Raw genomic sequence first — 14,835 nt, forward strand, 5'->3', positions numbered from 1 at the left:
TCAAAAGATTTACTCCGTCATGGACTGGCGACCTGTCCAGGGTATACCCTGCCTGTCGCCCAATGACAGCTGGGATAGGCTCCAGCCCCTCCATGCCCATTGTCGCATATATGCTACAAACCGTTTGACTCAATCAACCAGCTGAGCTAGCATCTTTATTCCCCCAATGCCGGTTAGTTCATTTTCACTAGGGACCTAGGAACCTTTATATATATAAATATGTAAAAAAAAAAAGGGTGAATAAAAAAAACATTGTTTTTTCACTGTTATATTACTGTGTTGTTGTTATCTTATTATTGACCATTTAGCCTGGTGTTGCAAATAAGCAACATACCAAATTACATACAAAACATAACAAATTGACTCCAAATTAACCAGGATGCCTGTTGTCGCAAATTTGCAACATACCAAAATTTCTATTTATTTTTTGTGCAAAAGTTAAATTAATAATCTCAGCATTATTTACCATCTACTTAAAGACTAAAACACAAACAAAACATTTTTCTTTATATACAGCTATATAAATTCAGGCGTTAAGGGGTTAAGTGGGTATGGAAAATGGATGGATGCATGATGGACAAGATTTACTACATATATGTATATATATATAATTATATATTTTCATGTCCAAAAGTGTCATGGACATGAAAAAAAACATGTTACTGTAAAAGCTGAGTGTGGTTTAACGAATAAATAAATACATACACTATTTGTGTCCATATGAAGCATATATTTTGAAGAAACCACAACTTGTCCTCTGAGACCACTACTTGATAGCCTTCATTTGACAGATGATTTGAGTTCTGTTATCTTTGGCAAAATCTACATAACTAAATTGAAGCTGCTTTTCTATCTCTTTGTGAACAAATGTTGATCCAGTGATCTTCTGATCTTGCATTCATGTTTGGTCTGCCTAACTGTGCTGAGGATACAGCTGCAATTTCCACAAAGGACCATGCACTGAACCCTCAGAAACTCTAAGCACAGCTCTGATTTGACACTGAAAAAGACTTTCTTTGCTAAGAATAAATATATGACTTGTGACACTTTCCCTTAGTTCAGATGTTTCTTTTTACTACAACTTAGTGAGCAATGCTCTGTAGGAAACGTGAGGCAAAGCCATATTTAGAAGCTGTGAACACATTTCTGATAAGCAATGATGACCTTTTGTACAAAGGAGATAAAATGGCTAATTTAGCCCATTTTGACTGCAGAACTTGATGTATTTCATCATCTTAAGTATCTATCCATTCATTTTCTATACCGCTGAATCCGTCGGTCGGGTCGCGGGGGGGCTGGAGCCTATCCCAGCAGTCAATGGGCGAGAATCATCTTAAGTATTTCCTCTTAATTGTATTTGCAATAATTATTGTGTTTTTATTTGTGTATGTTTGGTTTATTCTAAATATGTAATATTTCTAGCAAAATATTTGAACTTTATGATAAATGAGACAGACTTTTAGACCATACTCTGCAATTTTCTGTTTGGTTACTCAGTGAAAACCTAATTACGGTTTCCACAATATGATTATCATTTCCATTTACAGTGTGACCCGAGAGGCCCAAAAGATACACAGGCTGCAGGCTGTTGTGAGGAGTGGTTTCCAGTCCCAGCTGACTGTCTCTGTTTGACGCTGAATTCAAAATTTAGTGTCTTTAAGGAGTCACTATTGGTTGGATTGTGTGAGCCGTGCAAAGTTGGCCAAGTTATTTCCTTGTAAATAATCCTGATTTTACCTTATTTTATTCCATACATTAGTAACAAAAATTTTGGACGATTGATCATCTTCCCTGTGAGAGGTCGCCTTGCAGGTTAGTTTGGCCTTCAGTGTACATAGACCTTTATGATCCAGATATCCTCGCTTCTCCTGAGAGGCCCTTATCTATTTGCTCAAGCGCACAAAGGAAACTTTTAGAAGGAGGACAAGAAGGTAACCATACAGATGCAACTCTTTGGAAAGACCATTCTTCTTTTTTCGTTGCTTGAAAGGGGTATGAGACTCAGATATATCAGGGTTACGTGTCATTTCTATTTTATGGATATCAGTTTTGTGTGCATTTCTATTGCAAGGCCTAAAGTTATTTTCTTTAAAAAAATAAAAATAAGTGTAATGAAGTTTTTCTTTTTGCTACTGCCTCTCTATCTGTTTTCATTCTTAGCCCCTGCTGCTAAGAATAGTCTGTTGGATGATTTTTATACATGATGAGGAGTCTTCATGAGAAAAATTATCATCGCTCATCACAGGGCCAACACAGAGACAAACAACCATGTATACTCACCCCAAGGAGTCAATTTAGAGTCACCAATTAACCTAACATAAATATTTTGGGGTGTTGGGAAGAAGCTATACTACCCGGAGAGACCCCAAGCATGCACAGGAAGGCCATGCAAACACTGACACTGTCTATAAAAATGTATGTGCATTTTTATCGAAAGCTTTAAGGTTTTAATATTTGACATCACTTTTATGAAAAAGTTTGATTCTTGTTTTATTGACTCCATCATTACCTTTTTTTTTATCTGCTGGCATGGGTCACTCACTGACAAACAGAAAAAAAAATCCCTTTTGTAAAGGTGTGCAGCAAAGTTGCTGAAACATCCTTACAAGACCTCAATGACCTGTATAAGGTCTTTGAAAAATTATATCTATCTTGATTGACCCAAACCATCCGTTGAGATCGTAATTTTATGTTAAGCTCGTTAAGTAGTTAAGCTGCTATAGGCCTAGACTGCTGGGGGCCTCCTATGACACACCTTTCCTTTACATTTGGCATTATTGTTGTCATTAACTTGTGTTTTTCTTTCTCAGCAGGTATCCCATGTCTGGTGTTACGGTGTTTGTTGTCACCTCTTTTCTGTCTTCTCAAACCCCAGCTGGTTGAGGCAGATGGCCACCCTCCCTGAGTCTTGTTCTGCCAGAGGTTTCTTCCTGTTAAAAGGGAGTCGTTTCTCTCCACAGTCGCCTCATGCACGCTCAGGACCGGAGATTGGACTGAAGTGAAGTTTCGGTGCATTCTGTTGGTTTCCTTTGCTAGGAATTTTTTTTTAATTGGCTCTGTATGAATGAATTAGACTAATTTTTAATTTAACAAATTGGATTTGATTGGATTATGATTACAATGAATTGGACTCTAATTGGTTTGAATTTGACAGTATCATTGAAGTGCCTCAAGATGACTTTTATTGTGACTTGGTGCTATATAAATGTTTAGGATGAATATTTATGCATTTGGCAGACGCTTTTATCCAAAGCGACTTACAGGTAGGCAGGTAGGGTAAGGGGGTCTTGCCTAAGGACCGCTACTGGAGGTTGTACCTTTCACGCAGGGGATTTGAACCCATAATAAACTGAATTGAGCGCAGATGTACTCAGAACAAATTGGTCCAAAGACTAATTTATTCCTGATGACATTCTTGTAAATGTTAATCTGTGTTTGTTGTTCTTATTGTTTTATGTCCTGTGTTACTGCTGGTTGCAGACCAAATTGCCCCCTGGTCATTATAATCACAAAGATCGTTTGTAACTTGATGTGATATATGATTTGTTCTTAAATGATAAAATGGTAGATATGAGACAGCAACAAAAAGAATAACAGTGAGGGGCATGTATAAATCGTACAAATCTTACAGCTCACAAAAGAAAAACATTAATCAAAGATTGTGATGCAGTTTCTATTTGTTATGCAGGTCTAAATGTATTACAAAGTAAATGAAAATATATTTCATATTACACCTTTTATTCCTGTTTACTATATTTCCAATTCAGCCAGGGGTTGGGAGAGAAACTTAGATACATACTGACCGCATTTACGTATTTACGTCAACTAGGATTTGACGATCTAATTGAAGTGACACTGAATGAACCGGGTACTTCATCCAAAAGTACAAGAGTTTTTTAAACCACATCAGTAACAATGAAGCGCATGTGGTAGCACAAAGCAGATACAGAGTGAAGTCAGATTCATAACTGTCTGCCAGTGTGTTTACCTTGTGTGCTAGACAGCTCTTGTGCAGCAAATCGAGGAACCTGCTGCTGTTTCTCCACCCACAATGCATCACCGCGCAAACACCTCTCTGCCATGTTTGTACCCAGGTCGTGGACAGACACCATTGCCGCAGTGAACAGGAGCTACTCCGTTGCAACTCTTCTATTTTGATCCGTCACAATGTTGAAGTACTGAAGAATAAATGCACCCTCCAGTTTTGTAGTCAGGCTTTAAGCGGGACGGGCATTGCACCATGTCAGCTGACGCACAGGGTGAGTAGCGTTTTTTTTTTTGTCGACAAAGCTAAGTCACAGTAGCTTGGAGCTAAGTTGAGCTAACGTGGCTAATGCTAATAGCGGTTTAAAAGACGGATGCAGGCATAGTAGGCCGCATCCTGCCTGCACCTCAGCCTGCGTTTGCTGATTTAATTCAACCTCGCTAAAACACCAGGGTGTTATTTTTCAAACTAAAGTAAAAACGGAAATAAGTTTCAGCAAATATTAGCTTTAGAGTGAATTTATTTGCTTGAAAAGTGGCTAATCTCCAAATAAGGTGTTGTTTAGCACGTAAGCTAGTAACCAAACTAGTGTACAACTTGTCGAGAAAATATTTCATTATTGCGTCTTGTGAGTTACGCAGAGGCTCCATTTGAATTATGAAGCCAGTTAATTAATTTGATTGTTAAAATGTCAACTGAAAATGCTGAATGCTAAGTTGATAACGCCTGGCGTTTGTTTTCGTACATAGTGTGACCCTCATCGGCGCTGATAATTAACTAAGCTAGGTCACTTTGATAGCCCAATGTAATAGTTTATAAGGACAAACAGATATAAGCCGTGTGTGGGATTTGTCATCCACTGTAAATGACTAATCCTGGCCATACAGTTTATTTTCGGATTCTGGCCTAAATTGGGGCTGGTCTTAAACGTGTATGTCTGCAAGAGGGCTTTATGACGCAGTTTACACGGCGTGTTTGCTCCATATGTCTTTCTACATTTATGGATTTTTTTTGTTGTTGTGGGTATTGGTTTATAAAGGTAATTAGAAGTTATTAAGCACGTCATAGTCAAAATAGGCCAGTAAAATTCATGCCCCGCGCCTGCGCGTCAACGACCTGGAAGTGGCACTGTGGACAAGTGTAAACACACTGACGATGAAAGATGCAGTTAATTTATTTAACGAAACGAGTCAGTTGCATGAAAGTACAGCGGAAGGGCCATGTTTATCTTAAAACACACAAGTTATATGCAATTTGAAATAGAACAATCGTCAAAATATGCTACTGTCGTGTTTGAGTGGTTTGTGAATTTGCTTGTTAGTTGTTACAGGCTGAAAGGAGCATTGTTTTGAATGTCTTTTGGACAGTAACTTTGTCAAAATCACGGATACTGTTCCAGCCTGTGCACTCCACACAGCCCTGTGAAACTAAAATCCCTTCAATCCATCCACACTATCACCTTATAGGTGTGATTTGATCCCATTTCACAGTAAGTTGGCAAGAGAGGGGAAATACAATGTAATTATCTTGAAAAAGGGGACATAAGAGGGATTCTTGGCTGCCGGGAATATTCATATAAATATTGTAGACTGTTTTTGTCAGACAACTACTTTGCACCTCGTCTGCAATTGAGCAGCAAGCATTGCTGGTGTAAAAACCGAGTCTTCTCCATAGTCTTGTGCTGTAAATTCGTTACACCATCCAGTAAAGTGCAATAGCTGGATAGGGGATTAAGCAGGTTTTCTGTAAATTATTGTTTCATACATTTTATTATTTCTTATTATTACCCTTTTACACTAGCCTGGGAATTCCCATGCTGCTTTGCGCTCGATTTCATTCTCACTGCAAAGTCAGCCTGGAAACCACCGCCCTTATTTTTGCTAGAGTTTGGGAACCAATCACAGAACGGGGGGGGGTGGCAGCAAGACGATGACGACGTCTATGCGCTACACCGAAGCTTGTAGAGCGTTAATCCAACATGACAGCGGACACAACGTTACCGTTCAATGCAGCCTTAGAAAGTGTTTCGGAGTAGATTCACCCTAGGGTCATTTGAACCGTGACATCCAGCCAAGTAGCCCACCCGAAGTTTTTCCGATATTGGCTGAACATCAGCTGAGTTACCGAGTTATCCCGAATAGCTTAGTACAAGCGCTAACGGACCCTGGCAGTATCTCCAAAATTACCACACTAAAATCACATGTCATGACACCAAACTTCTACAGTTGTACAAATATGGTCTGTACTCACAAAACGATGCATTTTGAAGTTTGTACATAGTCCAGGAGTTTATTATTATCATCAACACAAGCCTGATAGCTTTTCTGCTGCTAAAGCTTCGTTGACGTCACTTCTGGGAGCTGGGAGCTTCAAAGTAAGATGAGGGTTGATCTACTACTGTAGACAACAAAGCAAGGCTGCTCAATTTCTCCATTATTAAAATAAATTCACAACTCTACAACATAAAAAATCATGTAGAATATAGCATATAGGCCTACTTTGTTGTCAATTTAAGTAGCTTAGAGCGCAAGTTTACTTTTATTTTCCATTTTTTTTCTTCTTCCTCGTCGAATTTCTGTCGTCATCTGGTATAAGTGATACAATTGGCTATGAATCGCGCGCAAAGCAGCATGGGAAGAACCTGACGTCATTTGATAGACATTCGTAGCGCCCAATAAATGGCTCTAGGCATTCGTAAACCACGCCTCAAATACGAGAAAATGCACACCTAGTTCCCAGACCACCATCTCATCGAGATTGTGGACGCGTCAGCCAGGCTACTTTTACACATAAATACAGCCCAAATTAAATGACTGTTGTTTTCTCCTTGACTTGAATGAAGTTAAACTGAAGTCATTTAGAAACACGACAAACATGAGTTACTACACATAGTGTTTCCGGTATGTGAGGAATGAACACTTGGCTGCAGTTGCTGCTTACCAGCAATCTAGCAAAGTCAAAACTTAGTCTCAGCTCTGCAAGGGCAAATTGGAAAAATTGTTTCACAGATTTCATTGCCAAGGATGTGTTTCTGTATTCAATCTCAGAAGCAGGGCTCTTGCGTTCTTTTACACACTTTGGAACCGAGATAAAACTGCTTGTCTGTAAGAAATTTTATTGACACAGCGATCCTCACTTTCCTCGAGGCCAAACCTAAGTCATGGAATCATTGAAAAAAGCGGGCAGGATTGCTCTAACACGTGTTATAACCCACGTTGTCACAGAATCTTTTGTTAAAGTAATTGCACTCTGTCGGAAATAGAGCAGTTAGTCTCATGTGCTCCTGACAAGAGCAGAGAATGAGCGGATATATTGTTTCTTGCACATTAACATGAGGACATAGATGTTTTTAAATTTTTGTTAGTGATTCAGAATATGTTGACTTCTGTATTAATTTCCTGCAAGTGGGCAGCTGCAGGCACACTTTTCTTTTCCCGTTGGTTTTTTTTAAATGCCGGGAACAAATGTCAGCAAATATAACCTTCCAGGTAACTGGCTATGTCTCTATGAATTCCCTTATTAACAGCAGATATTGGAGGTCAATTAATTACAGAATGTTACAAATATGTTGCTTTTTTAAGTACAAAGTAGTTAAAAGTTAAGAAAATACAGTTAGTGCTGCACGGAAATATGATGCACATGTTGCTGTTCAGTTTAAAAAAAATATAGAGATTTGAATTTTGGTCCATATTTCCCAACCGACTGCTATGGCTGGCTAGTTGAAAGACACTAGGGGCAGAGTATGTTTGCTGCACCTAATCTTATATCCCCACCATATTTGTTTAAGTTAATAAGTGGGTTTCTGTCTTGAGTTACCATTCATAATGCAGGCTTCAATTAGAAGCTAAAAAATGGTGGTCTTGAGGTCTGGGCTTTTACTAGCCATTCCCATAGATTGAAAAGTTTTCCTTCAAACACTTGAGTGTAGTTGTAGCAGTATGCTGTGGGTCATTGTGCTGCTGGAAGGTGAACATTCGTCCCAGTCTCTAATCTCTGGAAGACCAAAATATTTTTTCCTTAAAGGCGGGGTAGGGGATCTTTTTCTGGAACATTTTTTTACATATTGCTTTAAATACTCTTCACACCCCCATTGCAACCAATTAATTAAAAGTTTTGACAAAAATATGAAAAGTTTTAGTGGCCTCTAGAACGTACAATCTAGGAAAAACAGTATCCAATCATTGTGAACGGACCGTTCACAATGATTGGATTCTGATGCCGTCTATCAAACTGCAATCTGCTCCTCCCTCCCCCTCCTCCCCCACCTGTGCGCGTACCCTGCTCCGTGAACGAATTACGCGTCCAGAAGCTTGGCAGGAAGCTAAACTAGAGCCAGCTTGGCTAGCACCTAGCATTATTAAACGTATAGTTAGCATAAACTAAATACTAAATACTAAATACTAAATACGGCAACGATCGATGCTTGCTGTCAGAACAGCGCTCGTGCACCTTCGTGCTCGTGCGCATTCATGTACTCTAGAGGCGTGCCTTCGGGGGGAAAGTGAAGAAAAGGGTTGGGACTTTTTACCTGTGTATTTTCAAAATGCAGCTTTGCTGGACTCAAAATCCAGGATCTCCTACCCTACCTTTAAGAATTTGCTTGTATTTATCAACGTCCATCATTCCCACAATTTTAACCAGTTTCCCTGATGAGAAACATCCCCAGAGCATGATGCTGCCACCTCAATGCTTTACTGTGGAGATGGTCTTCTTGGGCTGATGAGAGGTGTTTGCGTCAGACAGTATTTTCCTTGAAGGGCAAAAAGTTCCATTTTGTTCCCATCTGAACAGAGGATCTTCTTCCATATGTTTGGGGAGTCTCCCACATGCCCATTTAATGAACTCTAATATGCTTTCTTATTTGTTTATGTAAGCAGTGACTATTTTCTGACAGTTTTTCCGTAAAGCCCAGCTCTGTGGAATGTATATGGTATAGTGGTCCTATGGACAGATATACCAGTCCTCTTCTTTAGGGTATCAGTTGTTCTCTTTGTTGCCTCTCTGAATAATGACCACCTTTCCTGGTCTAGGAGCTTTGGTTGATGGCCCTTTCTCAACAGGTTTGTTGTGGTGTCATATTCCATTTTGTGATAAAGATGTAATGATGCTTTGTGGTATTTTTACAACTTCGTCCTTGCCCTGTTTGGAGAGCTCCTTGGTATTCATGGTGTATCCTTGGTATTCATGGTGTTACTTGCTTGGTGGTGTCTCCTGATCAGTGTGGTTGGAGACTCAGGGAGCCTTCAAAAACAGGTGTTCATACTGATATGTTGTGACACTTAGAGTGCACACAGGTAAGGGTGTGAATGCATATTTTAATTTGCCCGAACACATAGATTCCAGTATTTGAATGATGTAGTGACTCTTCTTTTGTCAAATTTCTCTGCTCAGTTAGATTAGATTTTTTAACTTCTTTACATGAAGGTGAATAACCAGAGGACATCTAATAGCAGTTGATAACTGAAATATATATATATATATATATATATATATATATATATATATATATATATATATATATATTTGTTTGTGGCGTGTTTTATCCTATTTATGACATGATTATGAATGACTTTGTACCCTTCCATCAGAGATTTGCTTCACACTTGCTTCTCTTCTTCACTTCTCTCCGGGAATAGGAGAATAGGACAAAAAAAAGACCAGTTATAGTGCTGGAGTAGCTCTTAAGGAGATGCACAGAGGTTGACTGTGAAGTTATTCACTTGCAGTGTCAAACTAAACGATAGTCAGATTCAGATTCGTCACTTCGATTTGAAAATAGACTTTTTAACTGAAAAAATTTGGTCAAATATAGATGTGATAAGAAATAAAATGAATGATGATCAGCTGCTCTGTTTTCAGGGTCATGGTACTGTGTGTGCTGGTTAAGTGACCCTCTGGTGGTTTAACCTCTCAGCATCGTCCCTATGGAGACCTGAACACCATCTTGGGCGTGTTAGTACGCTGGACATCTTGTTTGTCTCTCTCTTTAATCTGAGCAATGACAAACTTAGAAGATTATTTGGATAAAGACAGTAAGACAATCTCTCTGTAACTGTCATTAGTCTAAAGCCAGGTACTTTATTTCATTATTTTCCAATCGTTTGTGTTGTTGTTTAGCCTGCTCTTTTTTACTTTTTAGAATTGATTATTATTATTATGGCTTATTGGTGCATTTTAGTAGGAGATGCATGTAACAGGTTACATAACTGCAAAGCATGGGCAAGGCTACTAAAAACATTTCAGACACATTAATATAACCTTGTTACTCGTTCGAGCAATAGTTCACCTCCTATATTACAGAGTGCTGAAGTGTTGATATACAAGTCTGAAAAAAAAAGCCCTCGGAACTGAAATCGGAATCAAATCACAAAGTCAGACAGAACATGCTTCACGATATGTGTGCCGTGATTGTCCTGTGTTATTAGAGTTGTGAATCTTTGCTTGTTACATTATTCAGTTAGATTATAATTCACCTTTTAATGATTCAGTGCATCTAAATATGGATTCCGATTTCCTTTTAAGATGATTGTGGCAGTAGATGGGACACTTTTGAGATCAAATTATTACTTAAGCTTTTAACTCAGTTCAGTCTCGAAGTCTTGCATCTTTCAAATACTATCTGACTGCTCACTGCCACATTTTTGTTGAACGATAGAAGTAAAGATTAAAAAAAAAGAAAGATAACTGTCTTATACGAAAAGCACCATCCTTTCAGAGCCAGTGTCTGAGTGACCTTTCACTATTGTACATAATGGATGTCACGTGTGTCAGTCGCCTCTGAAGTCCACAAATTTCCCATAATGGCTATTCAACTAACTTTACTCAGCAAATCCTTTACCTGGACTTTAATTTGGCCATAGAGCGTAGATGGTGACATTTTTGTAGGGAATGGGCCTGCTTACACAGTAGCTCCAGAAACCTCTTTACAACCAAATATCTCTATAGATCCTGAGCGTTAAAAGCTGACACACATTGATGTGATTCTCTTCAATCCCTTGGAATTGGAACACAAAACTTATGGCGCAGTGTTAATTCTTTAACAACCTATCTTGTCTTCTGTGTTCTTTGACTTTACAGAGATTTATTCACGGGCCAAAATGGCTCACCTGGTTCCTCATATTAGTTGTAATAGGACAATAATACATTTTTAAAAGGCAGATCTTACTCGCTGTAGGAGCTATTTCTCTATTTCTAGTTAAGTATTAGAATTTAGATTTAGTTTATATTCTTTGTTTAGTTTTTGGTTGATAATTAGCATTTTTGTTTAATTTGAGTTTAGGATAAATTGGTTTGTAATTAATTTAATAAATTTTTTGTTTGGGAAATGGGCGTTTCACATAAATACTTGGGTTTTAGGGAGCTCTGGGCGTACTTGGGTGGTCATATGTTTTGTTTTTTTTACCAGTTAGCAGTTCTCAGTTGTCAGTTCGTCAATCAGTGGGTGAACAGGTGAGGCAAGCAGAAGCAAGTACGGGAATCAGAGCAGGAGAGACAAGAAGGGATCCTGTAAAGCTTGTCGTGTTCTGTTTTGCCTGCAAACTCGGAATAAACCCACGATGAACTACATTTTTTACGTTTTTGGACCTTCTTACTGCGTAAACCAGAAACCCACAGTGTGTCAAGTAACTATTTGAGTTCTGTTTAATTTTAGTTTGGTAACCTTTAAGACACAAGTTTTTTTAATTTTTATATATTATTATATTATACATAGACAAATAGTCACTACACTCGCTGTGTGCTTTCCATCTGGTTCATGGTCTCCTGTTACGTTAAAGTGAGTCCAGATATGTGCTTTCAAAAACCTTTTCATTACTGACTGCTTAGCTCTGTCTTCCTCCACTAAAATCACCCAAAACACCACACTGATGTTAGCGTAACAATGGAGTTGTGTACCACCACTTGTACTGCTGTTTCTGCTCCTTTTTTTTTAGTGTTTTAAGAAAGTTGAATGTCAAGTAATAATAACATGTGCGACTTTATTGTGTTCCACTGAGGCTGGAAAAATCTACATTTTTTGATTGTATACTGGAGCTGGGGCATCAATACAGAATCGTCCACATCCAGATGCATCTTGAGTTGTGTGAGGCTCATTTACACCATTCATATCTACATTTACAGATATATTTACATTGCACATCATTACATAAGAGGCACAAGAATTCCTGGAGGTTTCCAGTTTCACAAACATATGCATTGTCAGCAGCTGTACCGCTCCTTGTTGTTTCTGCCGCTCACCAAAGTGACTCAAATCTCGTGCATTATCGACTTGGTGAAACTGGCTGCCTCTTTATTTTTTTCACACACATGTACGCATCATAATGGTAACGCAGCAGTGAGAGCTCTATGTTCTTTGTACATACATGGCATACTGAAGTTGTGTTTTTCATTAAGTGCTTTTTTAAGGAAAACATGTTCAGAGGGTCTGAAAAGATGTTAAATGTTTGAACAAGAATGCTCAGATGGCAACAGTGTAATGTGATGAGCCTTCCCTCCATGCATGCTCTTTTATTTTTCTGTGTGAATGAGATGGATAGATGGATGTCTTTCCTGTAAACTGTGCTGCCGGTAAACATTGCATTTGTATCTTTGCAGAACAAATAACACTTGGTTGGCATACATCGCAGTCACCATCCTTCTAGTCTACATAGATTTAGAACTGTGCTTGCCAGAGTAGTTTTACTCAGCTCATCTGAGAGGGAATGTTGAAGAAAAAATATCTCTGTTGCAGATTTTGGCTTTGATGAATACGACAAACCCGGTGCTGAGCGGTCACGCAGGAGGAGAGGTGAAGATGATGCTCTCGAAAGGTAAAACATTGCATCATGCTCTCATATCTTTAAAGAAATACTGCTGCTCTGTATTTAACGTGCAAATATAATATTTTTAACTCCCATCCCTCTAAAAAGATGGATCTGCATTGTTTTAACAGGGACATTGTCCTGTGAAAATTGTGTATGCACAAAACAACAACTGTTTATGAGCAAAGAACAGCAGCATTAGTGATAGTGCATTTTGCTTTTTTGATGAATAAATTAATGTTTTAACTTTTTTTTTAAATGAACATTGTATTCCTTTATCTGAAAAATTCCAAATTGTATTATTAGGTTAATTTTTGGGTCTTTTTTTCTAAACTGGATACTGACAAGCAGTTCTGATCTGTAGTCTTTTCTAACACTGCGATCTATGTCTCACCCTATAAAACAGCTGAGATATCATATGTCCTCATCTCTCTGTGATCTGTAAATAAAAACAGTCTTCAATCAATCAAGGAGCCAGTCTTAAGATGCCTAGAGCCATTTGACTTCAAATTCAAAAAGGAAAAAAATATAAGAAAATATTCTAAACAATTATTTAAAAGTTACATCTTTCCTCTTTTATTGTATTTTTCCAAATAAAATAGGTATCAGACTGCTGAAAGAGTTGACAAATATTTGACCTTACATTAGAATAAGAAGATTGATATCCAACAATATATAATATAACTGTTGTATGATTCTACTGAGCTTTTCCTGCCTGTCTTTATCTATTAAAGTGACTTTGAAGAGGATTTGTTGGGGGAGGATTGGCTGTCCAGTAAAAAGGTAAGCGTTTTGGTTTATGTTTGGCACAGAAACCTTAGATGTGTAGTATATCTTTTTCTGCTTACAAGGGGCAAAATAACATCCAAAGCAGTAGGCGATAGCATTGTCCGAACATTTAGAGAATAGTCGTGAGGAGTGGACTTGAAGCAGGTGGCTCCTCCACAGGGGGAATTGTTCATGTGAACCAGGAGGAAGTGCAGTGGACAAAAAAGCACTATGTTGACCTGCCCAGATTGCCTTCACCACATGGGAATAAAGCATCCTTTGGGGTTGAAGGTGGCCCCCTGCCCCCACACCTTTAACACACACACCAACACAGACACACAGTTGAGGAAGGTTAAGGGACAATTTTTAATCATAATTTCCCTTTCCTATTTTTTCAGAATCCTTCAGAAGTGTCAGATGAAGAGTTAAACGATGATCTTCTTCAAAGTGATGATGAAGACATGAATATAAGGTAATAAAAATCAGTATTATGTCTCCAGATTTCTCTTTTTAGTTCCAAGTTGTCCTAATTTTTTGGCTACTGTCGTACTTCACAGGGTTTTTATGAAATGTTCTATATTTTTTGTTTGTTGCTAGTGGTCAGGATGTCGACCTCAATGCCACATACAGCATGGGTACATCCTATGGCCAGCAGGACAACTCACAGGAAGCAGACTACACAGATGATGTCGTGAACCTGGGTGCAGAAGGCTGTGAAGAAGGGGATGTAGAGGCGGAGGGGTACCAGCAAGAGGAATATACAGAAGAATACAGACAGGAAGACACCACAGAGATGACCGTAGACCAGATCGATTACTCCGGAGAGCGAGCGGACGGTGACTATGGCTACCAAGATGAAGTGCTAGACATCCAAATCAGTGAGCCCATAGATGGTGAATTTCAAGTGAGTTCTCACATTCGCTTAGACTCATGTTGAGGCCCATGTGCACACACACACTTTCTCCCACTCCCCTTCCTGTCCAACTCTATTGTGTGCAAGAGATAATGTCAGTTTTCTTGTCTAGCTAAGGGGGCAGTCAGGATTGAAAATCTATTCAGGAGAAGGAGATGTTGGTTGGCGTTTTTGGACAGAGGACGATTAGATTCATTATCACCTCTTGCCAGGAAATTTCTCCATCTTGCTGACAAAGTTTTGTTGACAGCTTGTTTGGCGTAAGGTAATGCTCTGCTGTCTGCTCCAAATCCCAGTGCCATTGTGACCTTGGGCCTTGTATCTTTGGGGGAGGAAGAAGCTGCTTTGTGTTGGGGAGATGTGCTGCCAAT

General features: G+C 38.8%; 1 protein-coding gene across 3 annotated transcripts in view; it reads left to right on the forward strand.

The window, feature by feature from the left end:
* The first annotated feature begins 4,074 nt into the window (after positions 1–4,074).
* Positions 4,075–14,835, forward strand: part of rbm33a (RNA binding motif protein 33a) — a 32,596-nt gene continuing 21,835 nt past the window's right edge. For all 3 annotated transcript variants that reach the window (XM_075452931.1, XM_075452933.1, XM_075452932.1), the window contains exons 1-5: positions 4,075–4,259; positions 12,714–12,792; positions 13,518–13,566; positions 13,950–14,023; positions 14,149–14,455. In XM_075452931.1, the coding sequence (XP_075309046.1) occupies positions 4,241–4,259; positions 12,714–12,792; positions 13,518–13,566; positions 13,950–14,023; positions 14,149–14,455 (528 nt within the window). In that variant the 5' untranslated portion in view covers positions 4,075–4,240. The remainder of the gene's footprint in view (positions 4,260–12,713; positions 12,793–13,517; positions 13,567–13,949; positions 14,024–14,148; positions 14,456–14,835) is intronic.

Source organism: Odontesthes bonariensis, chromosome 20 (genome assembly GCF_027942865.1).
Source record: "Odontesthes bonariensis isolate fOdoBon6 chromosome 20, fOdoBon6.hap1, whole genome shotgun sequence".
Taxonomy (NCBI): domain Eukaryota; kingdom Metazoa; phylum Chordata; class Actinopteri; order Atheriniformes; family Atherinopsidae; genus Odontesthes; species Odontesthes bonariensis.